The sequence below is a fragment of the Cynocephalus volans genome, chromosome 10, assembly GCF_027409185.1.
Source record: "Cynocephalus volans isolate mCynVol1 chromosome 10, mCynVol1.pri, whole genome shotgun sequence".
Taxonomy (NCBI): domain Eukaryota; kingdom Metazoa; phylum Chordata; class Mammalia; order Dermoptera; family Cynocephalidae; genus Cynocephalus; species Cynocephalus volans.
This window is the reverse complement of record NC_084469.1, coordinates 131,219,630-131,246,576: the sequence shown is the minus strand read 5'-3', so window position 1 is coordinate 131,246,576 and position 26,947 is coordinate 131,219,630. Positions and strand designations below refer to the sequence as shown.

At 43.7% G+C, this 26,947-nt stretch overlaps 1 protein-coding gene across 2 annotated transcripts in view; it reads left to right on the top strand.

Moving 5' to 3' along the window:
• The window catches only part of CDH1 (cadherin 1), a 67,547-nt gene that overhangs the window by 19,867 nt on the left and 20,733 nt on the right, over positions 1–26,947 (top strand). For both annotated transcript variants that reach the window (XM_063110836.1, XM_063110835.1), the window contains exon 3: positions 24,319–24,542. In XM_063110836.1, the coding sequence (XP_062966906.1) occupies positions 24,319–24,542 (224 nt within the window). The remainder of the gene's footprint in view (positions 1–24,318; positions 24,543–26,947) is intronic.

Sequence of the window (26,947 nt, the reverse complement as noted above, 5' to 3'; positions counted from 1 at the left end):
TAGGAGGAGTCTATGGAGCCACCTGAGGTTGTAGACCAGGGCTGTGTGTGTATTTTTCTTTTTTGGATCAGAGGGTCTACAGCTTTCATCAGATTCTCTAGGGGGTCTGAGTCTCCCCAGAAAAAGATGTTCAGGGCTTGGCTCTGAGCAGAACTACCAGTCTAAAGAGAGAACCAGTCTCAGCGTCCATCAAGGTAGAGGTGAGGGGGAATTAAGTTGAGGGCTGCAAACTCCCCGTGTGCTGTTGGAGGAGCAAACACGAGTATGAGCAGGCAAAGCATTCAATTGCAAAGTACGCGAGACCTGGGACAAACAGCAAAAATGCTGTGGCAGAAGAAACATTTCAGTGTATTTGGAGAGGGCTTGGCTGGCCAAAAAGCACCGTTTCTTCTCTCTGTTTGGCCACCCATTTGTCCATCCCTCATTCTTCCATTTAGATGGTCATTGGGCACCTGCTGTACCCAAGACCCTCAGCGATCCAGTCCGCTAAAGCAAGGAGGATAGCCTGGATAATCCAGACTAGTAGATGGTTTGAAAAGTTAACTTAGTTGGTTTTGGACTGAGGCATCATGAGTCTGCAAACAAAACTCCCTAATTTATGAGTTGCTCAGCCCAATATTAAAATGCATCTCTAAACCCTGTTGCTGTTCTAGAGAAGCCAGCATGAAACTCTAGCTGAGCAGAAAACAGATCCAACCTGGAGATAAGGCAGCTGCAGTTTCAGTTTTAGGTTGGGCCAAGTAAGAATTTTCGGGACTTTCCTTGCTATAGACAGGGTGATAAGTTGTTTTTCATTATTATTATTATCTTTTTTAGGGGGAGGGGTCGGTTTTGGTTATGATTAATCCGTCTGGAATTTGATAACAGATCCGGTGAATGTGTAAGGCATTTCAGTTATTTGATTCTAAATGCACTCCCAAAATTTTAGAGAGGGCAATTAATCATGAACCTGAGGATTCCTCGGGTTGTCTTTGCTTGCAATTAAACAGGTTTGCACCAAGACAGGTGATTTATCTCCTTATTTTAAAAAGTATTTCTGGACATGTCATGACTTTAAGATATTTAATGCTTTCTAAAGTTTATTTTCCTTAGAATTTTCATTGGAAAGTTCTCTGTCACAATTGGGTCTAGCTTCTGCTTATCTCTTGTGCCTTATTCTCAGCTAATCTCAATATGTGTCAAGAACTGTTCAGTTATGGGCCAAGCCCGTGGCGCACTCGGGTGAGTGTGGTGCTGATAACACCAAGGCCGCGGGTTCGGATCCTATATAGGGATGGCTGGTTCGCTCACTGGCTGAGCGTGGTGCTGACAACACCAAGTCAAGGGTTAAGATCCCCTTACCGGTCATCTTTAAAAAAAAAAAAAAAAAGAGATGACCAGTAAGGGGATCTTAACCCTTGACTTGGTGTTGTCAGCACCACACTCTCCCAGTGAGCCACCGGCCAGCCCTTTTGTGGATAAATTTAGATATATGTACATATGTGTAGCTCAAAACCATGATTTTGCTATATCTGTTCAACTGTCTGTTGGCTGCTTCCCAATTCCTGCAAGGAGCCTCATGGTAAGATGTCTCTAAATTGCACCATGGCCTATCAAGTGCTCACAGAAAACCTTCTGCAAATGTAAGTTCCTGATTAAAATATTTTGTTCTGATGGCATGACGTCCACACGTATGGTTCCAAAGATCCTGTCTTAGTCACCATGTACAGTCGACCCTCCATATCTGCAGGTTCCACACCTGCAGATTCAATCAACCACAGACCACAGGTATCTGAAAAAATAAAAATAAAAAATAACAATAAATACATTTAAAGATGCAGTATAACATCTATTTACATAGCGTTTACATCGTATTAGGTATTATTAGTAATCTAGAGAAGGTTATACAGGAGGATGCACATAGGTTCTATACACTTACTATGCCATTTTATATCTGAGACTTGAGCATCCACAGATTTTGGTATCCACAGGAGGTCCTGGAACCAATCCCCTGAGGGACTACTGTATTGTATAGGTATTCTTTTTTCTTCTATAAAAAGTATTAACTTTTTTGAGTAGGCAATTCATTACCTTCATATGATTCTAGTCAAGTTTAATCAAGTTAAATCTCCCTCCCACCCTTGCTCTCTATGTGCTCATTTCTCCTCCCAACCAATATCACTATCAGTAGCCATTGTTAGTAGTTTCTTATATTCTTTTTTTTTTTTGATAAGACAAAGCTGAGTTTATTGTTTACCTACTAAGAAAGAATATCAGCAAAGTATCATCCTACTAACATCTCAAAGGGTAAATAACAAAGTCAGGATATTGATTGAAATTCCTGTTACCGTGGGGTTTTGTTTTTGTTTTTTTTTTAAAAAAAAAAAAGACCAGTAAGGGGATCTTAATCCTTAACTTGGTGTTGTCGGCACCATGCTCACCTGAGTGAGCCATGGGCTGGCCCTTTTCCTTTTTTTCAATTAAAAAAAATTTTTTTTATTGTAGCATAGTTTATTGTACATACCTGTGGGATACAGAGTTGAGTATCATTACCTGTGTCTAATATGTGATGCTCAAATCAGGATAATTAGTATATTCAACATTAAGCAATGTAATCATTTTTTGTGGCCTTTACCAATTCCTCCCTTACTTCCCCTCCCCCTTTGGGAACACCGTTAATAGTTTCTTAGAGATTTTTTTAAAAATCCACATATAAACAAAAAAGAAAACTAATTATCCTACCTTTTTTGTTCGTTTGTTTTTGTTAACAAAACAGTAGCACCTTATGTACCGTTGCGAACCTGGCTCTTTTCAGGTAATAATAGTTCATCTTGGATATTTTCCTCCCTATTAGTTTGGTGTCCTTTCTTGGCCACCATTATATTGTTTTCTTCACTTTTGAAGTTGGAAGGGCACTTGGGGCTGCCTGGTCCAGCCCTGTCTCTGGCTGGCGTTGTTAAGCTTCCTACCTGCTGGCCTGCCACCACCAGGCATGTGCTCTGGGGAGCTCTGCCTCCCATCCTAAAAATGTCCCCTGCCTGCCTCCTCAGAACCCCACCCTGGCCAGCTCCCTCTGACTACATCCTCTTCCGGGACTGGAATGACCTGAGAGGTAAGGACTTGGGTTTCTTGTGAGCCTGCCCTTGAGCCCAGTACCCGGCACTTAGTGGGCACTGAAGGAATGTTTCTGGATGGATGGATGAGTCCACATCTCCTTCAGGTGGACAACAGTCATCCATGTTTATTCAGAGCCTCTCCGTGGCTAAGCACTGGGTGTACTATAGAGAGGGCCACATGCCAGGCCTGCGCCTTCAGGGAACAAGTGCATTCCATGAAGCAAATAAAGCAGAGAGATGAGTAATTGGGGTGGTGGGGGCCTTGTCTAGCTAAGGGCGGGTCAGGCAAGTTCTCAGTGAGGAAGTGTGTGTTGTGCCGTAATGGTGGGAAGGAGAACACCATGCAAAGAACAGGCAGAAGAGAATTCCAAACAGAGGAAATAGGCAGGGCCGAGAGCCTGCGACAGGAGTGGGCGCACTGTGCTGCTGGAGGGGAAGAGGGGTCTTGTGGGTGAGGTGGGCTCACAGGTGGGAGACAAGGGTGGAGGGGTAGGCAGAGACCAGATCCCGCCTCTGGCTTAGATGGTCACTTCGGAAGCACAGATCAATGCATCTGCACCTAGCTGCTTCCACCAAGATGAAGTGATGCAAACCAGTCCATTCGGCTGATTTGTCCTTCTGGTTAGACAGGGAACCTTTCCCCTCAAGTGCAGGAGGCTCTTTGTCTTTTGGAAATGATGCGCAGGAGAACAGAACAATAAGTCTCATTTCTTCAATGGACACGGCTAAGCGTGGGCTCTTGTGTCAGAAAGGATTTGGGGTGGATGGTTGATGGGAATTAGCTCCTGCCCATAATATCCTGTCTTTCAGTCCCAGCTAAATCAGGCTTTCCTTTGCTGCTGTACATGCCTACGGGCTCCTGTTCCAGCTCTGTCTGATTTCCTATTCCAGCCCTGGAATAGCCTCTAACATTCACTGAGCTTTTATTCTGTGTCTGACACAGTGCTACAGGCTTTACATGGACGAACTTCTTGAATCACTCCACCCCTTAGGAGATAGGGACCATCACTATTTCTGTTGTACAGATGAGAAAATCGAAGCAGGAGAGGCGAAGTCACTTGGACAGTTGATAAGTGGAGCTGGGATTTGAACTCAGGTTATCTGACCTTTGATCCGGGGTGTTTAACTACTTAATACTCTGTTCTGGCCCTGACATAGGACTCAGGGTTTAGGCTCCTTATCTCAAAATTGACCCCATGTTGTCCCACAATGAACCACAGTTTATGTCCTTGCCTTGTTTACCATCTAATCAGGAAGACTCCTCAGGGACAGGGTCACTGTCTTTTTATCACCTTTGCACCATGTATGGAAGGGCAGAGCTCCATTAGAACTTTGAAGCCTCATCTCTAATTAAAGGTTTTGACAATTGCTGCCCCTCCCCCACCTCTTGGGAGAGAAAGATAGGTCTCTTTAATTAGTCCAGTTAAGATTAATAAGCTGTAGACCTTTCAAGGAAAGTTCAATAAATGTTCACTGAGCATCTTTTGTGCACCAGGCTCTGTTCACATTCAGAGTGAAAGCACAATCATAGACAACATTTAGCAGTTGTTCCCCATGGGCCTGGCACCGTACTAACCTCCATCTGTGTATAGACCTTGTGTGCCTCATGCCATACCCTCTGAGGTAGGAACTACAGTTGGTTCTGCTGTAATGTGACCTTGCTATGTAAAATCACCCAGAAAACCCCAAAGGGCTTATGGGAAAATGGGGTTAGGAGCTCAGCACTCAAAAACATCATTGTGATACATTAGAAAAAAGAATTTTGCTTGTGGAAGTCCTGGTAGGGTTGCAACTTGTTATTGTGAAGTGGTGAAGGAGGGTTATCTGAAATCAGAAATCAGATGGAAAGTTGTAACACGTCGTGAGTGGAGGCAGCTGTGTTTTGTGCATTACTACTCTTCAGCTGGGTATAGTTTTCTGCATTCATCTACTGTTTCCAGCAGGCAAAATCACACACATGAGCAAACTTGACATTTGAGTTATGCTAAAATTGTTCCCTAATATATCATTCATGTTGGGACAAGTTTGTATTTTCAAAACAAGCATCATAGAAGAACTGACTTTATTATCTCCATTTTGCAGTGAGGTAAACTGTGGCTCAGAGAGGTAAAATGACTGGCCCAGGGTCACACAGCTCAGAGGTAGCAGAGCTGGGATTTAAGCTCAGGCCAGCCTAAGCATTAACCTCTATGCCACAAGGCTCTCTCTTCCTGTTCTTATCTGTGGGAAGCAGGTTATGTTGACAGAGTTGGCCAAGGGGACAGATTCCAGAACCTTACTAAGGAAAAAATATGGCCAGTAGTTAAGAAAATTCAGGAGCGATGTTTTGAAATGTTTAGTGATGACCAGTGCAGCATGGACCCTTTGCAGTCAAAGTGGATGCCCAGTGTTTAGTGCTCAGGTCCTGAGGTCCTTAGCAGCAGCTGGAGGGTGAGCACAGGAGAGGCCCCCGGAGGCTCAGAGCAGAGGCTGCTCACCAATGGACAGGGGACTTGTTCAATATTTCAACAATTGGTGCAGCTGTGTCAGTGCATACTAGCTGAATTAGTTTGGTTAGGTCGTGTTATAGACTCTCCCCCATGCCCCAAGTTTTTAATCATGAAAAACTTTAAAAATATATACATGTTAAAAATAGCACAGTAACCATCCTCATGTTACAATTAACACTGCCTACACTTATGAGCCATTTGAGAGTATGTCGCAGGTATGTTTATCTCCTGAGTAAGGACGTTCCCCTTCCGAACCATAATACCATTATCACCACTAGGAAAATTGACAGTATCATCTAACATCCACTCCCTATTCAAATATTCCCAACTATCCCAAGAATGTCTTTTATTTATTATGAAATCTTACATGCAAGCCATTTCAAACGTATTGCCTTCTGTGATGTGAGTGCAACCGCCCCTGTGTGCGCAGTAGGAGGTGGGAGAAGAGAAGGCGTGTTCTTACTTATGATAGACTGCGGCCTCCTTTTGTTCTCCTGCTTTGGGGATAGAACTTGAAGTATCTGTCTTCTAGGAGGAGTTAGAAGTTTCTGTTTTTCTCTTTATAAGCACATGGGTTTCATGTAAGCTATATCCATGCACACACCAGCCACACATTGGATTTCAAGTTTGTAATTTAAAGACATTGTATTTCTCTCCCCTGTAATAAAGCATAGCTGACATTTCTAGATCTAAAGCATCTAAGGTAAACAAAGCTGGTGGTAGCAGCATGTTGCTTTCAAAAGGAACAAAAGGTTATGATTCAGTAGATCCCAAAATTAGAAATCAAGGTTGAGACATAAAAGCTCAGGTGTGAGCATTTTCTAGCCCTCACTCGTGATGCTTGGCTGTTTTTGCTTTAGCTAAACATCACCCTTTGTGCTTTTCTTTTCTTTTTTTAAAAGATGACCGGTAAGGGGATCTTAGCCCTTGACTTGGTGTTGTCAGCACCACGCTCACCCACTGAGCTAACCATCCATCCCTATATAGGGATCCGAACCCATGGCCTTGGTGTTATGAGCACCACACTCTCCCGAGTGAGCCATGGGCTGGCCCGCCTTCGTGCTTTTCATCTGTCTTCCACAGACCCTCCTAGAAGGGGAAAATTTAGGAGTAAAAGTCATAAAATAGTCCCCAAATATAGCTATTTTCAATTTTTTTAAATGTTGTGGCAGGTAACAAGCATAGTTTGTATACTTTTGCTATTTTTAATAATAATCAACATTTTTTGAACATGAACAACAGCTGACAGTGCTGAGCAGGAGACCTAATGCACATTAGGAGTTCAGTGTTTGCCACTGGCAGTGCACAGACATTGTGGGAATTTGAATCAGACTTGAACCTGCACTGTGATATTTCACATAGTAAACTCCCATTTCACATACAACTTTTAAAGAATGGGAATCCTTCACATCTACTTTTAAGGGAAAACTTAGCACATTTTGAATCATGCACAATTTTGAGCAAAACAACCTGTGTGTAAAATCCAACAGGCTTATTTGTCAGGTTCGTGCTTGTCCCTTTACATCATGCACTTTCTCATTTAATCCCCACAACAGTCCTATGATTTAGAGATGGCCATTGCACCAGATGAGGAAGCTAAGGCCAACAGGGGGTGAGTGACTTAACCTCAGTTAGGTCTGAGTGGTGGAGCTGAAACCCCAATCCAGATATGTCTGACTTCAAAGTTGGCACTCACAGCCACCGTGCAGTCCTACCTCCTATGTTTACTACCCTGTCACAAGTGTAACGTTGGTGCATATAAGCCTTGTATCATGAACTGGGTTAGAGAAAGAAAACCAAAGTTACCCTCGGTTCATTTAGGGTGTCATTTAGGTACAAGGGGACTGTGCTTCTTTGTTACCTTCAGGCTTTCTCAAAAACCATCAGTCTGGGCTCTAATTCCAGTTTCATACCAATAACTTATGAGTTAGGTGACCTTGGGTAGGTTACTTGACCCCTGAGTGCCTCAGTTTTCTCATCTGTCAAATGGAGACAATTGTAGTACTTACTTTATATGGTTATTGTGAAGATTAAATAACTAATATAATGAGCCTGGCACATGGTGTGCTACAGAAAGTGTTAGCTTTTATTATTATTATTACTATTACCATCACCAAAGACTTTAGCCAAGGTTGCCTTCAAAGCAGTGTTTGTGGGGTGGTGGTATTCTAAGAAAGGTGACATGTTTCCTTAAGATTAGCAAAACCACAATAAGATAACTTTGTACTCACTAGGAAGGCTACCATTTAAAAACAAAACAGAAATAACAAGTGTTGACAAGGATGTGGAAGAACTGGAGCACTCTTACACTGCTGGTAGGAATGTACAATTGTGCTGCTGCTGTGGAAAACAGTGTGGCAGTTCCTCAAAAAGTAAAACATAGGATTACTGTATGACTCAGCAATTCCACTCTTATATACCCAAGATAATTGAAGACATATGTCCAAAAAACTTGTACATGAATTTGGTTCAAAACAGCATTATTCATAAGAACCAAAAAGTATAAAGAAGCCATATGTTCATCAACAAATAGAAGGGTAAACAAAATGTGGTATATTCATACAATGAACTATTACTCAGCCATAAAAAGAAATGAAGTATTAATACCTGCTACTACATGAATGAACTTGAAAACACTGCACTAAGTGAAAGAAGTCAGACATAGAAGACCACATATTGTATGATTCTATTTATATGAAATATCCAGACTAGGCAAACCCCTAGAGACAGAAAGCAGATCAGTGGTTGCCAGGAGATGGGGGAAGAGAAGGAATTGGGACTGACTGCTAATAATAGGTAGTTTCTTTTTTCTTTTTTTTTTAAAGATGACCAGTAAGGGGATCTTAACCCTTGACTTGGTGTTATCAGCACCACGCTCTCCCAAGTGAGCTAACCAGCCATCCGTACATAGGGATCTGAACCCGTGGCCTTCATGTTATGAGCACCACACTCTCCCGAGTGAGCCACAGACCGGCCCTAACGACAGTTGGCGAACTAGTGGTCCAGAAAGCCCAAGTGATCTGCTGAGGTTCACACAGTGACTTGGGGCAAAGTCAGGACCCAAGTCCCTGTCTTTCTTTCTTTCTTTCTTTTTCTTTTTAAAAGACTTTCATATAATTTTTATTTGGCAGGCAGCTGGCCAGTGTGGGGATCCGAACCCTTGACCTTAGCATTATAAGGCTGTGCTCTAATCCGTTGAGCCAACTGGCCAACCATATCGGTAGAGTTTCTTGTTGGGGTGAGGGAAGTGTTCTGGAATTGGAAAGTGGTGATAGTTGTGTAACATAGGGAATATACTAAAAACCTCTGAAATTGTACACTTCAAATTGGTGGGTTTTGTTTTATTTTGTTTTTTTTAAAAGATGACCAGTAAGGGGATCTTAGCCCTTGACTTGGTGTTGTCAACACCATGCTCTCCCAAGCGAGCTAACCGGCCATCCCTATATAGGGATCCAAACCCGTAGCCTTGGTGTTATCAGCACCACACTCTCCCAAGTGAGCCACAGGCAAGTGAGCCACAGGCCGGCCCTAAATTGGTGGGTTTTGTGTTATGTTAATTACGTCTCAATTTTAAGAAAAGCCAAGGGGGGAAATAAGATCGTTAGTGAAATAGTTCCTGTTCCAGTTGACAGAACTCCCTTCCTGAGCTTTTAGTGAACAGCCCGAAATGCCCAATGAGTCTGTGTGCCCCCCTCTCTGTGCAGCCTTCCCATAAACAGAAGGGATTCTGGGAAACCAAGCTGCCTACCCGCGGAAGAAAATGGACACCCGAGATAAGGTTGATGTATTGTGTAATCAAAAGGCAGGGAGGCAGGCTTTCCAGATGAGCCGAAGCTAATGGCTTAAAAGGGTGTTTAAAAGAAAGCTGTAGTCTGACTGGTCTGAACTCCTGCTTAGTCAGCAGAAATGGCACATGAAGAATGAGAAGGGAAGGTATTTAAAGCTGGCATCAATGAGCATTTGCCCTGACATCCAGGGTTTAGTTAGTGCTCGGTTTTCTCATGGAATTGATTGAGGTGAAGAGAGGTTTTTCTTGTCCTGTCCCCCCTGGTGTTCCCCACTATGTCAGAAGGCCAGAAGTTCTCTGGGAATTCACACCCAAAGGTTTTGCTCTTATTTAAGCAAATTAAGGCCTTTGGGAATGGCCAGGTGGCCTTTCAGGTTTTGCCAGGGCCCTGAAAAGGCATTACCAGCCAAGGTGTTGAGCTAACTTATTTACAGCTTTTAGAGCCAGTTCCTGTGCTGTTGAAATCCCCAGAGGCCTTGTCTAAATAGGCCTTGTCAGATGTCAACACCGCCTGCCCCATCAGCACTTTAGCCTTCCACCTGCAGCTCAGAATTTAATGAGAAACCCTGGTGGAACATACTACTCCATCTGGAACCTTCCACCCCCATTTGGTAATTTTGTGCAGGAAATGAAAAGGCAGAGAGAAGCTGGGTGGGACGACACGTCATAGAGACCAGACTAGAGGGGCAGGGTGAGGTGGAGGTTAACATGACTTAAGGCTTTGGGATCTGGCAGGCCTGAGTTCAGTTCCCATCTCTGCCTGCTTGCTAGCTGTATGACCATGGGCAAGTCGTTTCACCCAGTGAGTCTTGGTTTATTCACCTGTAAAATGGGGATAATGCAGTACCTACCTCCAAGTAGGTAAGTGTTGTGGAGGTTAACTGAGATTTTTGCATGGTGCTTCTCGTAGGGTTAATAATCGGCCACTTACAGGTAACCATGGGCATGAAATTGTTAGGGTGAGGCGCAGTCCTGGCCAACACTCTTGGCATGGAGCCTCCATGTCCCTCTTTTGTTGGGGCTGACCCAAGGTCCCTTAGTGAGAAATACACAAGTATAATAAGGTGATAAGTGCTGTAGAGAAAAAAATAAAGCAGGGAAGAAAGACAAGGAGGGAGGGCTAGAGGCAGGGGGTGCCATTTTAAATATAATGATCAGGGCCTTCAGGAAGGTGATCTTACTGGAAGGGGCGGGGAGCCACAAGGTATCTGGGGAAGAGCATTCCAGCAGAGGGAAAACAGATACAAATGATCCAGTGTTTTGGCTAGAGAGAGAGGTGAGGCTAGTCAGTGACCAAGTCAGGAGTAGCTGGGGCCTGATTTGTAGGAAGTTTGGCTTTTATTCTAAGAGAGATGGGGAGATTCCGGAAGGTTCTGCATAGAGTAGAGGCACATCATGATCTGACTGCAGTCATAACGGGCTCAATGGGGTAACCGTGGAGAAGAGACTAAAGTGACCTGGGCCAGGACTGGAGGTTACTGCACCAGTCCAGGCAGCAAGTGGCGAACTGCATCTGTGGGGAAAGTGGTGATGAATGTTTGGCCGCATCTATGGCCTTCTCTCGTCCTCATTTGGACCACCCTGCCCGCCTCCTCACCTGTGCTTTGTATGTTATTCCCAGCACCCGTGCTAGCAGGAGGGTTGGAGTTACTTATCTGCAGGTCAGAGGGTTTGAGTTTGGGGGGGGGGGGCACTGGAAACGACCAGTTATTGTGGCTTCAGTTGACTCCCCTTCATTCTTCCACTTCCCTCCCAATACTCATTTTGCCCCTAACTGTGCCTCTAAGCTGGATCTGAGGCCCCTTTGAGCTGTGGAGCTTCCCATAGGTGCCGCATCTTTACCCACAATTCCAGGGGCTCACGCCTTCCTTGACTCCCATCTACAGTCCCAAGCCTTGGCTCAAGTCCACTGGCTGCTAAGGCCTCAAGGGAGGGGGTCAGCAAAGCAGAACAGCAACCTGGGAAACTTCCTTTCATGGCCACAGAGTTGTTTCCAGGTGGCCTGAGAAGGGAGTGGTTGGTGTGGGCAGAGGCTGTTCCCTATAGTACCAAAACTTTGATCGGGAAGGGTGGGGAAGGATTGACTTTCTCAAGTTCAAAGCTTCCTTCTGGCTCCACAGGCATCCCCCACTGGCAAGGGGCCACCACACCCAAAATCCTGAGGATTTTGTGCCAGATCCTGCACACCCACCTTGGGGCCCTGCCTCTCCTGCAGGGTGGCCGTCAAGGCAGCTGAGGAAGTTTCCAGTTCCACAAAGGCCATCTATGATATAACAATTACAGTAGTAACATTTAGAGGGCTCACCACGTAAGAGCTCTCTTCCCAATGACCCTGTGATGTGCAGGGACCATTCTCTGTATTTTAGAAAGAGGAAACTGAAATTCAAGGGTTAATCTGTTTTCCTGAAGTCACACAGCTAGTCAGAGGCACAGTCCCTGGTAGCGTCCAGATCTGTCTAGACTCCAGACTCACACACTGCCCCTCAGCGCTGTGCAGAGGCAGCACCTGGTGATGCCATCTGTGGTGGCTACCTAGTTCTCTTCGGGGTCAGCTCTCAGCATAATAAGACATTTCCTTCTTTTCTCTAGTTGTCTTGCTCCTTTTACCTTCCATTGGCCCTTATCTTACCCTCTGGTGCCGTCGTGACCTACCCTTCTGGAAGGAGTCAACCCTGAAAATCTTGAAGATGAGTCTGTTTCCTTTCCCAGTCTATCCCTCCACCGAGGTCTGCTTTCCATCTTTGCCCTTTTGCCCCTGAACCAGTTCCATGAGTCAGTGTCCCTCTTAAAGCATGACTCTTAGAAAGAAAAACAACATTCATCATTTAGATCATTAGATCACAACCCTGAGAATGTACTTATCAAACCACAATAGACTCGGACAGAACGGGGCCATACAGGCTCCCATATCCTGAGTGTCTTATTTCTGATAATGCAACTGAAGTCTGCATTAGGGGTTTTGGAAGCCACATCCCACGGGTTGCCTGTTGAAGTTACAGTCAACTAAATGCTCATTCCTCTTTCAGTTCAACCCTCTCGTTAAAGAAAATAAAAATGTTTGTCTATGTGAAGATAGGAAAACAAACACAAACCAGTTTAAATGGTACAAAAGGATATAAAAAGCAAGTGTTCCTCCCATCAGCAGTTCATGTCCCAAGACAAGCAGTGTAACTAGTTTCTTGTGTCCTTTCGAAGATATTCTAAGCCTATTCTCTATTCCATTTTGCTTTTTGCATTTTTTAAGAAAAGTTCTTCCCATATTATCATATATAGATTTACTTGATTCTTTAACAGTTGCCTCATTCTTTTTATTCTGCATTATTTTCTATTGAGCAGATGCCCATCATTTATCTAACCAGTCCTCTGTCAATGCCACTTCTGTCTTTTGCCACTGTGAACAAGCCTGTAATGACTCTCCTTGTACATCTGCTCTTGTGTACCTGAGTCTACCTGTGGGATGAAGTCCTAGAAATAGGCTTTGCTGGAAGAAAGGATTTAAGCATGTAAAATCTATAAACATGGTCAAAATGTCCTCTAAAAAAGTCATGCTGGTTCCTACTTGCCACAAAGTCCAAGAAGGCCTTTGAGTCCCACATCTTTGCTGATACAGTTCAGCTTCTGCGCATTACAGATGATAAAATAACCCAGAAAGAGTGCAAGGGGCTTGCCGGACGTACTCCAGAGAGAATCTGATCACCTGACTTGGCATGTAGCATTCTTCTCACTGGGCCAGCTGACCAGAGTCCCCACCTCGCAGCACCCCTTCCTTCTCTAGTCATGTGTGAATCATCCCCCTTCTTTTCCGCCACCCACATGGACTCCTCCCTACGGTCTCCTGCATCCTATGTTGCTCAGGGGGATCAAGGTTCCCTGGGGTTGGGCACAAGGTGCCTTCTGACTAGCCTGTGACTTACTCCTCAAGTCCTCTGAGTGTTCACAAAAATATAAATTCTTCTCATATAAATATAAATAGTAAGCAGTTTATATATGGTCCCCTACAGTTTTTTTAAAACTTTATTAATGAGCCGGATGTTCACATGGTTGAAAAAAATTAATCTAAAAAGTGTACCATGAAAAATTCTACTCCCACACCGTCCCCCTTTGGTCCAGTAATGGCCCCTCCCCCACCATACCTGTAATCTCATTTATTAGTTTCTTTCCACATTCTGTATGCAAATATAAGCAGATATGAACATATATTCTTATCCCCCTCTTTTTAATTATATAAAAGAAGAACTGCTTTGCACCTTGCTTTTCTCACCTGACAATGTCTCAAGGTGAGGTTCATTCCACAGCAATGGATAAAGAGCTTGTTTTCTAGCCACATAGTATTTTATTGTAAGGAAATTCCGTAATTTATTTAACTAATCCCCTACTGATGGATATTTGAGTTGTCTCCAATGTTTTACTTCTATAAACAATGCCTTAGTGAATAACCTTTTCCTGATGTCATTTTGCATGTGTGTATGCTTCCAATCCTGATAACATTGAAAACACATGGAATAGGCCAGGTAAATGGACCATGGAGTCTCTGTGAGAGCTACAACCAGGAAACTAAAAAGATTGAGAACCACTGCCGGAACAGGTGCCACAGTTCCTGTGGTGGTGGCAACCATACCACAGCATCGTGAGAGAGTTAGCCATGTGACCTATGGCGGTTCCCTGGCATATACCAAACCCTGCCTCTAGCACTTGTGGGTTGGTCTTCTTCGTGTTCTTTTCTTTTTTTGTAGGGGGGACTGAGGGGGGCTACTTGTAATTCTTGGAGTGAGTACCCCAGTCTGAGAAATTTCTGCTTTGGACATGGGGCTCATCTCTAGGAGCCTGAGCAAAGGCACAGATGGGGGCTGAGCGATCACCTCTACGGGCAGTCAGAGTAGATTTAGCAAACACTCTTGGAAGCGACTGCCTTTCACACAATGCTCATTTGTTCTTGAAAAATGATGCTAGCAGCCATTAATAAAGAAAAGCCTCCTCTTGTAGCTCTATTGGACAAGCGAGCACTTGTTGTGGAGTCATCTGCAAACACATGTGACCTGCCGACTCTGGGAAATGTCTAACTTCTGCAACTTTGCCTTCCAGCTGTTCTTTGAGGCTGTTTTAGGAATTTTGTTCCAAATGTCAGAGGCAGAAGGTCCAAGCTTGTCCAGCACAACCCGCATTCGGAAGTAGTGCATATTCATTCTTTGTAGAAGATGTTTCCAGATCTTGTTCTTGAGTTATTGAATGATTCAAAGATGCCGAAGTCCATGACAGCTTTTCCGTGTTTTCACAGCCAGCGCTGGTACATTTCTGTGTCGGCCAGCGCTTGGGAAATGTGGCCATAGATTACTGCATATTTCTGTCTCTGCTGTGTTTTTTACAGAGAGTCAGTGTGTGGTTTTAGCAATCTACCTCCCAGCGTGGACTTTTACCTGTCCATCCCACGTTGCTCTTAACTATTCCTGGAGCCTCATGGCAGGAACAGAGCTTTGGTGTTGGCTGGTTCTGGGTGTGAATCTTATTTGCTGACTGGCTCTGTGACCTTGAGCAAATGACTTACACCTTTCTGGGCCTCAGTTGCTCATCAGCATCAAGTGAATTAAAAACCCCACCTGCTTCATAGCAGAATAGGAGTCACTGAAGAGCTCAGCACAGTGCCCACACACAGTGACTGTCATTATATGGAATATTCACTCTTTTGATTTATTGTTAATTAAGAATTATTTATGGCATCTCTTTTCCCTCTCCTCTTTTTCTTAACTTTGGCATTATTGGGTACATGGATGTGTCTTTTTGGAACCATGGGACTTTGAACCATGGGGTCCTCCTTGAAAGAGACCCTAATTATATTTTTTACTGGTTCATTGAGATGTAACTTACATACCATATAATTTACCCACTGTAAGCGTACAGTAGATAATTTTTATAATTGTACATAGCTGTTCAGCCATCACCACAATCCGGTTTTAGAATACCCCCATGACTTCCCAGGTTCCCTGGGGCCTATTAGAAGTCAAGCCCATGCCTACCCCAAGCTCCAGGCAACCATTGATCTGCTTTCTGTCTCTAGTTTTCTAGAATTTTCATATAAATGGAACATGTAGTCTTTTGTGAATGGCTTCCTTCACTTAGTATAATGCTCTTAATGTTCATCTATGCTATTGCATTTATCAGTATTTTGTTCCTTTTTATTGTTAAGTAGCTATACCATATTTTATCCATCCTAATAACTTTATGGGTTGCTTTTTTTTTTTTTTAATGGATAAATGTAAAAAAAGAAGAAAGTTAGAAAGGAAGGGTTTTAAACTCTTTTTACCTATAGTACTATCCAGACCCTAATTTTAGAGAAACAGGATATAAAGGGATGCAGGATGGAGGAGTGAGTGAATTAGGAAAGGAACTGAAGGACATAGTAGTTTCTCTGTGTGGATGGGATCATGAGTATTTTGTGCTTTTGGCTTGTCTTTTTTTTTTTTTTAAAACAGCTTTATCAAGACACAATTCACAGATTATCATTATACCCATTTAAAATATAGAATTTAGTAGCTTTCATTATATTCACAGAGTTGTTCAACCATCACCACAATCCATTTTATGACATTTTTGTCACCCTCAAAAGAAATCCCTCACCCCTTAGCTGCTACTGCCCCAGCCCTAGACATCCGGATTCAGTTAGTTTGGGGCAGGGCCGTGGCCTGGGTGTTTTTAAAAAGCACCCCAGGAGAGTCTGTGTGCAGCACATATTAGACCCTGAATAGAAATGATGTTAGGAGGCATTTTTGTCGATGCTTTATTTCCCATCACGTTAGGGCCCAAGACCCAGTCTCCCACTTCCCAGGCCTGTCAGCTGTGCCCCTCTGCGAGGGGCCAGCAGGAGGCTGGGTAGGAGGGATTCCGCTGATTTGGATTTAGAACGTGGTGCCTCCCTGGCCTCAGGGAACCCAATAGAAAGGAAAAGTAGGCAGAGACTGTGGTGAGAGCAGGAGCCTTTTCTTTCTAATCAATAAGCAAACAGTTCCTGGAGTTGCCCAACCTGGCCACAGGAATGTTTCCTGGGTTGCAGCCCATGGGAATGATCAGTTAGAGCCTCTGTATTTCTGCAGGCAGGGTGGTGTGTCTGTGTGTTTAGCATGCAACCTGAAGCTGGGACAATAAAGCTCCTCCAATTTCATATGGAAGCCAGAGGGCCTCCCTATTTTCCTTATTCTTTTCGAGGAAACCAAAGAAGTTTTCCTCCCTATAGCAGGGAAGAAAAGTCCTGCTCCACCTCTGCAGGAGGCCAGATGTTGAGTGATGTTCAATTGGCACCTCCCCTTCCCCCTTTAAAATGAGTTGAGATGAGATTCCTTGCCACTTAGTGGCCATTCTGGAAAACTGAAACCAAGCAAGCAGTCAGTCTTGACTTGAGCAGAGAAGCAGCCCCAGCTTCTCCAGCCAACCCACCAGAGTCTCCCATCCAGGCAGGAATATTGATCTTAAAAGTGAGGTTCTTAGCAGTGGGTACTGGGTGTTCTTGTCCTGTCCAGTAGAGGCCTGGAAAGGAAAATGATCTAAAACTGAGCTCTTCTAGCCTTGTGGTCAAGAAGGGCAAGGGGAATGGGGAGGCCCCCCCAACCCTTGTAGACGAAGGAGGTAACACTGCTCATAGGCCTGTGTGGGACCCTCAGCTGACATTGCTTTAATTCCACTAGAGTGTCGCCCCAGGCAGGCATGGTCATGGTCTGTTCTGATCACAGCTAGCACAGGACCCTGCATGCAGTAGGCGTGCAGTACTTGATTAAACCTTGCAACGGTTCCCTGCACGCTGCCACGTGGCTCTGTCCCTCACTTTATCATGCAGCCAGAAACTGGGCAGCCTCCTCCAGTGCCCTGTCTTGAGGCCTTCCCTAAGTGCCCTTTATTAAATTGTCCCCTCCACCCCAGTCCACAGCGTAAAGCCCTTGGAAACCCCTTGCCTTCTTATATTTCTCTATTACACGTTTCATTTATAACACTTATTAATTTAGTTAATTATCTTTTCTCCACTGGAATGTAAGCCCCATGTGAGCAGGGACCTTGTTCACTGTCATATTTCCCAGTTCTTAGAAAGATGCCTGGCAAAGAGTAAGGCCTCCATAAATGTTTGTTGAAGAAAGAATCCTTGAAGCAAGGAGGTGGGAATGTCTCCTTTTTACAGAATGGGGAAACTGATGCTCCCAGGAGGTTAACATAACTTACCCTACAGCAGGCACCTAAGAAGCAAGGCTGGGATTAGAACCCAGCTTAGTTTGATCCCATTCACACAAATGTAAAACTATAGACATATTTGCACTGGCTTTTAGCCAACTGCAAAGGTGCCTAAATTTATGACTTTTTTCACCAGGCTGCTTCTGATCAACATCCATGGTGTCGGAGAAAGAAGCAGCACTAGCCCAAGCAGAAGCATGGCTGGGAAGCAAACAGACACTGCCAGAGTGACCTTAAAACAAAGGGAGAAAAGTCAAGGGTGATGGGTCGCCCCCTCATCCTTCTTTACTTCCCTTCTGGAAGTAAAGGGTAAAAAGGCCCAGTCTAATTTTTCCTAATCTTTCACCTCAATGTTTTCTCTCTCAGCTCTGCTCCCCACCGCCGTCTATTCTGATGGAAACAGGAGTGAAGCAGACTTTTCTCCTTGTGGCCTGTCCGGCTCTGTTCATGATTGACATCTGTTTTCAGGGTGTAGGTCAGTGAAGACAGAGGCCATTTATAATTTGTTCAGGGCAAGGATGTCTTGGGGAGGTTGGGAGAAAGACCTTGATAAGCTTCATGCAAATAAACTTCCGTCCCTGGGATGCCATGGGAGCCACCTGTCAGCAAGGGTGCAGATGCCTCAGCCACTGACCCGGGATCACATCACACGGGCGCTGTGAGCACACGCTGGGAGTCATGTTTGTGCAGTGTGATATTCCAAACTGCTTATCTTCCCCAGAAAAATGTTCAGGGTTAAAGCTGGCCAATTAGAGGAATTCTTATGCAAAGTGGTGACATAAAGCAGAACATTCTTGACTCTGTGTTTAAAACTTCCTCCTTTGGGCAGCTGTGTGAATATACTCAAGTGTTTCTGAGGCCTGGAACTGGATTTCCAAGGCTCAGTGCTCATCTGAGGAGAGAGACGGACCGAGTGTGTATAAATAATGCTTTAGCTATTATTCTCATTCTAGTTACTCTCCAACTGCCCCATTCTTTTGTGAGAACTAAGTTCCCAGTATCCGTCCATCCAGCGAGCCAGGTCTCGCAGATGGCCCATCCGTGCTAAGGGACAGGCTGCCTGTGGTTAAGTCCTGGTGGTGAAATCCTGATTTGATGTCCGACCACAGCCTCTGTCAGTCCATAGCTGTGTGACTTGGCTAAGTACCTTCACCTCTCTGGGTCTCACTTTCCTCATTTGTAAGTGAGGGATGCTAACTCCCTACCTCACAGGGCTGCCATATCCAGTGAGGATATTAGATTATTTTTATTGCTCATCGTTCTCAGGAGCAAACGGACATGTGCAACTAGAGATTGATCAGGGTTGAAGAGATGGTCAGTCTCAAATCTCCTCTTCAATATACTCCAAATGTGGACAAACTGGAGACCTGATGACCTTCCTCTCCCATTTTTTAAACATAAAATTACATTTTCTACTGAGCACGGGTGCTCAATAAACCTGTAATGTTTTCTAATTTCATGGACACCCACCAGAGGAAGACACGCCAGACTTACCCAGTGCTGTCTAAGGAAATGGTCAACCTAGAATGAAATTTTATAGGCAGTGGTGTCTATGGAGACTTAAGGCTTTGTGGTTGGAGTTAGGAACACTGCTCCTAACTGGCAAAAAGAAAAACTCCTGCCTGGCTAAATGAGGTTGTCGCCCCAGGATTCCTTTTATCCATCAGGCCAAACTTCTTGTCTTTTATTTTTAGTATTTAAGTTAGAAACTGAATACCTTGGTTTGGGGGTACATAGTGGCAGTGCAGCCCCCAAGAGCCTCATAAGGTTCTCTGATCTTGTCCTCGAGTTTGTATGTGTAACATTCAACTCTGAAGCTGAGTGCTCCAGTTCCAAAGGTCCTTGAAATAAAGCTAAACGCTGTGTTCTTTAGTGTTAGCGTGGGGAATGTGCTTTGATGAGAGGCAGACAATCCATGATGCACCCCTTTGTGTGTACTGTGGGCAAAACACTACTTTCAAGTAAGTAGTTGCTTCTAAGAGACTGGGTTATCCCGCTGGTTACTAGATAACTCAACTACGGTTAGCTGCCTTTGATAGCAGGCCCTTGTCCTTAAAAGTCCCAGCATCTTCTGGAAAGATATAGAGGCTTTTGAGACTGTCTTGTTCCTACCCACTCACATTCCAGTTATGGGGCTGAGTGGGGGTGGGAGAAGAAATGGGACCCTTAAAGTAGAACTGTTCAATGACACAATGGTAATTACAAGCAAGGAATGTTGCAGAGCAGGACCAAAAGCTTTTCATGGACTTGGGTTTAATTTGTATTTGAACTTCAGGCATCTCTTCCAGTATCTTCTGTTGAAAGCTACTACTTGTGCCAAACAGGCTAGAAAATGGGGCACTGTAGGATGAATAGCAACATGCAAGAGCCACAGTGTGTTCAAGACACTTTTAAAAAGTCATTTGTACTAGTTTTTGTCATTTAAGAAGAATAGTTCATGCTGATTATAACAGGTAATAAACAAAGATATATAAGGAAAAAATATTTGCTTTTTTTTTTTTTTTTAAATGCCTCCTACCTCCACCCCAACCCCATTTCTTTCAATCTTTTCCCTACCTCTACACCAATTACCATTAATCTCCTAGTGTATAGAATTTCATACTGTTCTGGAATGTCTTCTTCTTGCTGTTGTTAGTTTTGTTTTTTTTCTTAATAAGTATTCCTTCTTAAGCATATCCCCATTTTGCATATGAGGAACAGCGGGGAAGAGCTGTCACTTTGGGGTGAGACAGCCCAGCCCCTCTACCCACCAGTGTGTAATTTAGGGAAAAGAAAATGAGGATAACGATGCCTACCCAAAGGGTGTGGGCAGGGATTAAATCAGAAAATTGGACACAAAGATCATGGTGCAAGGACCTGGCTTGTAGAGACAGGCACAAAGCATAGTTAAGAGCATGAACTCTCAGACTACCTGGGTTCAAATCCCAACTCTGCCCCTTACTAGCTGCCTCAGTTTCCCCATCTGTAAAGAGGGGACACTAAGAGCACCAACCTCATAGAGTTCTGGGATCATATGAGTTAATATTTGTAAAGTCCTTAATGGCCGGCCACTGAAGGAATATTTGTAAAGTCTTTAGCATAGAGCCCGGCACATGAGTCAATGTTCTACACATGTTTAAGATATTAATAAAAGGTCCGGCCCGTGGATCACTTGGAAGAGTGTGGTGCTGATAACACCAAGGCCACAGGTTTGGATCCCTATATAGGGATGGCCGGTTAGCTCACTTGGGAGAGCGTGGTGCTGACAACACCAAGTCAAGGGTTAAGATCCCCTTACCGGTCATCTTTTAATCAATCAATCAATTAAATAAATAATAATAATAATAATAATAATGAAATAGTGGACAGCTGACAAAAGTAAGTGAATCTATTAGTTGAGCCTGTTGTTTTTAATGGTGATGATAGTGATGATGATGATGATATTATTGTGCGGGGAAAAACATTGCGGTGAAAAGATTTTCCCATTTAGATTTGGCCAGTGGGATTTTGGTTCTTGTGATTGGGATTTGGTTACTAGACCAAGTGACCAAATAATTTAGGAAAGGCGGGCATGCTAGGTTAAAGAATACCTAGTCACTTGCTGGCTTTATTTTTGTAACTTTTTATTATGGAAATGTTGAGATATAGCCAACCTCCATGTACTGGCCCTGTAGGTCCAACATCTTGCCATTCTTGTTTCTTTTCACCTGCTGGCAGTAGAGTTCTCTGTGGCCCGGAGAGAGTCCAGGCCTTGCCAGGGCTAAAGTGAGCATCCCCGAGCCTTCCTGGAGCTGGAGATCCCCTTGGTCTTTCTTGTAATCTCCGCTTTATCAGCCCGGAGGATCAGGTTGCATGGAAAGATAATGGGTCTTAATGAGCACCTGGAATTTCAGGTTGGGGCTCCCTGTCAGACTTATTCTGCCACTTCTCAGTGGGTGGGACTTGGCCACTGTTAAGAAGAGTGGCCCCAAGCAGGTTCAGTGCCTTGCATCAAGTTATTTCAGAGCCATTTTCATTTTTTTAGGCCACCACCTCTGGCAAGTCCAATCACGCTTGTCGCAATGTTCACTGCCCAATCTGCACAGGCTGGGAAAGGAATTCAGGGCAGCTGTTGTTCCCTGCTTACATGGCAAACCCCAAACACAGCCCAGTCACCCCATTACTTCTGCTGGGGGTGGAGGAGAGTTCTTTGAAAAGCATCTTGTTTTTGCTAGTTGGAAAAGAAATTCCTGTTTGAGACATAAAGCGTATCTGCCCATCTTTTAAGACCTTGGCCTTTTTTCTTGTTCTGTTGTCATTTTATGTCTCATCTGTTCATTTAGCAAATACTTGCCTTCTAGCTTGTCTATCCAAATGCACAGAAATAATCGTCATCTCTTCCACTTGCATTGCTCTGGCTTACAAAATGTGATCACATTTACCGTCTCGGTTAATCTTCACAAAACCCTGAAGAGGTTAGGACAGCAGGCCTTTCTGAGGTGGAGACATCTGAGCTGGAACCCGAAGGAGCCAGCCTCACAGAAACCTGGCTGAAGGAGGAACTGTGGACAAGACAGTTCATTCTAGGAAATTATCAAGTTGGCCCTCATATTACAATGGAAAAAAATAGAGGCCCAGAGAGGTTAAGCAATATGCTTAGGACCACCCATCAAGAACATGGCAGAATCTGGGCTTATAATCCAGTTGCACATTCTGAGACCAGCCCTTTTTTCTTGTCTTCGTCTTCCCATCACTTACTGCAGCTGCAGTTTGGGAAGTGAGTTGTAGACCCAGCCTAGAGGGCACTGGTAGGCCTCAGATTTCTGCCATCTTTGGCAATCCTAGTTTGGAGGTAGAATACTCCTTTAAAAATAGCCAAGGCCTTCATAGGGTCTCTCCAGAGAGAGGAAGAGCCACCCATGAGATGAGGTAACTCCATTAAGGGCCTGTCCCAGCTCTGCTACTTCCTGGTTATGAGATGTCAGGCAAATTTCTTAACCTCTCTGAGCCTCAGTTTCATCCTCAAAATGGAGATAGTAGGTGGTACCAATGCTCTCACCCCCAGACATGGCCCTGTTTTGTCTGGCAAGGGCAGGGCTGTTGGCCTCAGAAATGTTTGCAAGAGTGGCCCCTGGTGGAAGAAATGAAAACTGCAGCTCAGGTATCCCGGATGGGTTTGGGGCTTTCTGGCAGAAACCTGATTTTCATGAAATGTTGAGGTGTCGAGCCTTGTAAAGTAGGCATAACAGCAGGAGTGTTTCTAAAAGACCACTTGGATGAAATAGAAATTCTACTGGTGGGATGAGGGGCAATTATTTAAAAGGGTAGAAAACAGGCCTCCTTGAGAGTTTCCTGGAATGAACCATCTTGTTGACCATTTCTCCCTGAGCCAGGTTTCTGCAAGGCTGTCCCCTTCAGGTCCCAGCTCAGATGCCTCCACCTCAGAAAGGCCTGCTGTCCCCATCCAATATATGTTACACCTTCTCCAAATTCCCTTCTCCCCCTCTCTGTCACTCTTGTATCATTAATACTTTTGCAAGTTTTAATACTTTAAATAGCTATAAATCTGTAAGTATGTTTGCCGTTGGTCATAACATTTCTCCACTCAAGTAGTCCTTCTCTGTCTTTTGCATTTGTCTTGCCACCCTATATGATCAGGATCACACTTTTTCCTATGAAATCTTCATTATCTCCCCCAAATGACAGAGATCAGTTTCTCCTCTTTGCCTCAGAAAACAAGCATATAACCAGCACTCAGTGAATACTGACTATTCACTTGTGTAGAATATTCATGGGGGCTGAATCAGTTATCAACCAATGGTGAAATGATCAGCTACATTTGTGTTTTTTAATTTTTTTTTTTTTTTTGCGACTGGCCAGTATGAGGACCCAAATGCTTGACTTTGGTGTTATCAACATCGCACTCTAACCAAGTGAGCTAACTAGCCAGGCTGTGTTTTTAAATTTTTACATATTTTTTATAATTTTTAGGGCAGCTGGCCAGTACAGGGAGCTGAATGCTTGGCCTTGGTGTTATAACACCACACTTCACCCAACTGAGCTAACTGGACAACCTCTTAAATTTTTATTTAACAAACTTTAATATTGTATTTATTATGTGCTAGGCACTATTGTACATACCTCAAAATAACCCTATTAGGTAGTTATTATTGTCACTGTCATTCTACACATGGGTAGGCTGAGGCACAAAGAGATTAAATAACTTGTCCAAAGTCACAGAGCTAATAAATAGCAGAGCTGGGACTTGAATCCAGGAGTTTGGTCCATAGACTGCTCTTAACCACTATGCCATGCCAGCTCTTTCTTATTATCTGCCACTGTTTGTTTAAATGTAAACTGTTTATTTAAATATAGGCTATGCACAGCATCTCACTGTACCTTGGCTTCCATCTTTTGAACATAGTAGATATCATGAGTTATTTTAGTGTGGTCTAAGAGGCAAGAGGCATCTGAAGGATGGGCCCTTTTTTTGTCATTACTGAAAAAGAGAAGTTATTTTCTAGACAGGAATGTTTTCACTTGACAAGTAGAGGAGGGAAAAAATGAGAGCACAATGAACAGTCACCCTGTAATTGTGAAGAACATAATGATGATATCAACTGCTTTCCTAGCTTTGTTGTTCTGTCCCAGATTATGATTTATTTTGCTTGTGCTTGTTTTGTGTGAGTTGGGCTTTTGGTGGGTCAACCAAGTTCATTCACCCTTTGGGGAAGAAATGTTCTCACCTTGGATCCTAATTGCTGTGATTTCTGCCCTGCAGTGAGTTTTGAAGGATGCACCGGTCGTCCAAGAACAGTCTATTTTTCTGATGACTCCCGATTCAAAGTGGGCACAGACGGTGTGGTTACGGTCAGACGGCCTCTACAGCTTCATAATCCAGAGACCAGTTTTCTTGTCCACGCCTGGGACTCCACCTACAGAAAGCTTTCCACCAAAGTTACATTGGAGGCAGTGGGGCACCACCACAACCACCACCACCATCATGTACGTTGGAGCATTTCTTTGAAGTCCACTATTTATTGTTTTATCTGCTGTCTAATCCAGGTTTGTCAGCCTTGGCACCACTGACATTTCAGGCTGGAGAGTTTTAATTGTGGGGATTGTACTCTGTACTATAGGATGTTTAGCAGCCTCCCTGACTTTAACCCAGGAGATGCCAGTAGCACCTCTGCCAGTTGTGACAACTAAAAATATCTCCAGACACTGCCAGTACCCCCTGGGGGGCCAGGTCAGCCCCATTTGAAGACTCTTGGTCTAACTGAACTGATTCTTGCTGGGTTTTTTGGCTTGTTGCGATCAGGTAGTATAGAATAGTGGGAAAAGGCATGGACAAGGATTAACCCCAGCCATGCCATTTACCTGAGTGATCTAGGAGGAGTTACTTAACCTGTCTGTGCTTGAAATCCCTCATCTGTAAAATGGAGGTAATAGTGAGGAATGAATACATGTGAAATGCTAGCAATGTGCTAGGCGTGTAATAAGCGCTCTGTAATTGTTAGCTGTTCTTATTACTCCCTTCCCAGAGGAAGAATGAATGAGAAGTCAATTCTCTGATCATTTTGCTCTTCGTGTTACCAGTAGAAGCTTTTGCCCCACTGAGCTGTAACCTCCACAAGGTCCTTCCCCACTGTATTTGCAGTGCCAGACACTAGGTCTGGTACATACCAGGAGCCTAGTAAGTATTGAATGAGCAGATAGGTGGATTGGCTGTGAATGGAAGGATGTCTGCCTAGGTTCTTGGCAGGAATGTTTCTGTGAGTTGTTATCTAAAACCAAATGCCTTTGCCAGTTTCTACATTGCTCCCATGGCACTTCCTACCAAAATGTCTCTCTGGAGGGATATTCTACTTGTATCCTGCTTACTGTCTTGGAAGTATGGTATGTGCTATAAGTGCCAAGACCTTTAAAGTTGGCTCCTGCTTTTCTCCCCCATGACTCTTGAGATTCTTGGAACTTAATAGTCCTCTTGATAGATCTAATTTTCCTCCCTGGTATAATTAGACAGACCAGAAAAATAGAAACTTACTAGAACTGTATAAACTTAGCTCCCTGACTCAGGTCTCCAACTGATCCTGTCATTCATGTGAATTCGAGTTCAGCATAGTGAGTTCCTGCTGGGCAGCTGTGCATGGAAGCCTTTTAGGACCAAGAGTTTCGAGCTTGGTTCTTCAATTTTTCCTTCACACCTCTGCCAACTTTGCTTCTTCCTTCATGTCTGCTGTATCAGGAATGGGTTCAAGTACATATTATATAAAAGCCCAAATTACAGTGGTTTATACAAAATATACTCTCTTTCAAGTTAAGGAAGTCCAGAGGTAAGTTGTGCCTAGTATGGAGACTCCACAGTCATCAGGAGCCTAGGTTTCTCTTTTCCTCTCTGCTCTGCCATCCTCAGCACTTGGCTTCCATCCTCAAGGATACCTCATGATCTAAGACAGCTGCTGGAGCTCCAGTCATCACATCTTTATTCTAGGTGATAAGGAGAAAGGGAAGAAGCACAAAAATGTATTGCTTAGTTGTCTGTCTACCTTTTAAGAAGCATTTGTGGAATTCTTAAGCAATGCTTGTACTCATATCTCATTGGCCAGTACTTTGCCTCATGGTCACAGCTAGCTGCAAGTGTAGTATAAGAAGTACAGTTGGGTACATTGCTGGGTACAAAACTGAGATCTATATTAGAGAGAGATATTTTATTTTGTTTTTAATAAGAAAGGAAAAATGGATATTGGGTGTTAGGTGGCAGACTCTGGTTTGTCTCTAGTTCAAGGGGCCCTTGTGGAGCCAGGTGGTACTGTATTAAGAGAAGGGATGGCAATCTTACCTCTTTTAATTTGTATGAGAATAGATCTGACTTTCCAGTTCTTTCACTCTGTTTAAGTGGGTTTCTCAGTCTGGTGTCTTATTTTTCTGAGGGATAAATTCCATGGTCATTAATGTTTAGGCACGATTCCCTTTAATTTCAACATGTGCAAATGTTAATGTTTTGTTTTGCCAGCACGGTGTCCATCATAGTTTATTACCATTCTTTGAAAATATTGCAGTCATGATGTCAGCAAGGCATGCTCTTTGCCTTCCTTTTCAATATGGCAAATGGGTTAGCATTTCATCAAAGCCTGTTTGCTCACCACAGTTGGGAAAGATGGCCATTTTAAGGCTTAGAGTACTTTGTCCTTATGCTGGGGCTAAATGCCAATAAAACCGTAACTCAGTATTTTCCAACTAGTCCAACCATCATCTTCACCGTCATCATTTATTGAGTACTTATTATGTTTCAGGCACTCTTCTAAGTGCTTTATATGCAATACTCATATCTCATTTAATCCTTCCAAGAACTCTGTGAGGAAGGTACTAAGGTTATCCCCATTTTAGACATTAGAAAACTGCAGTAC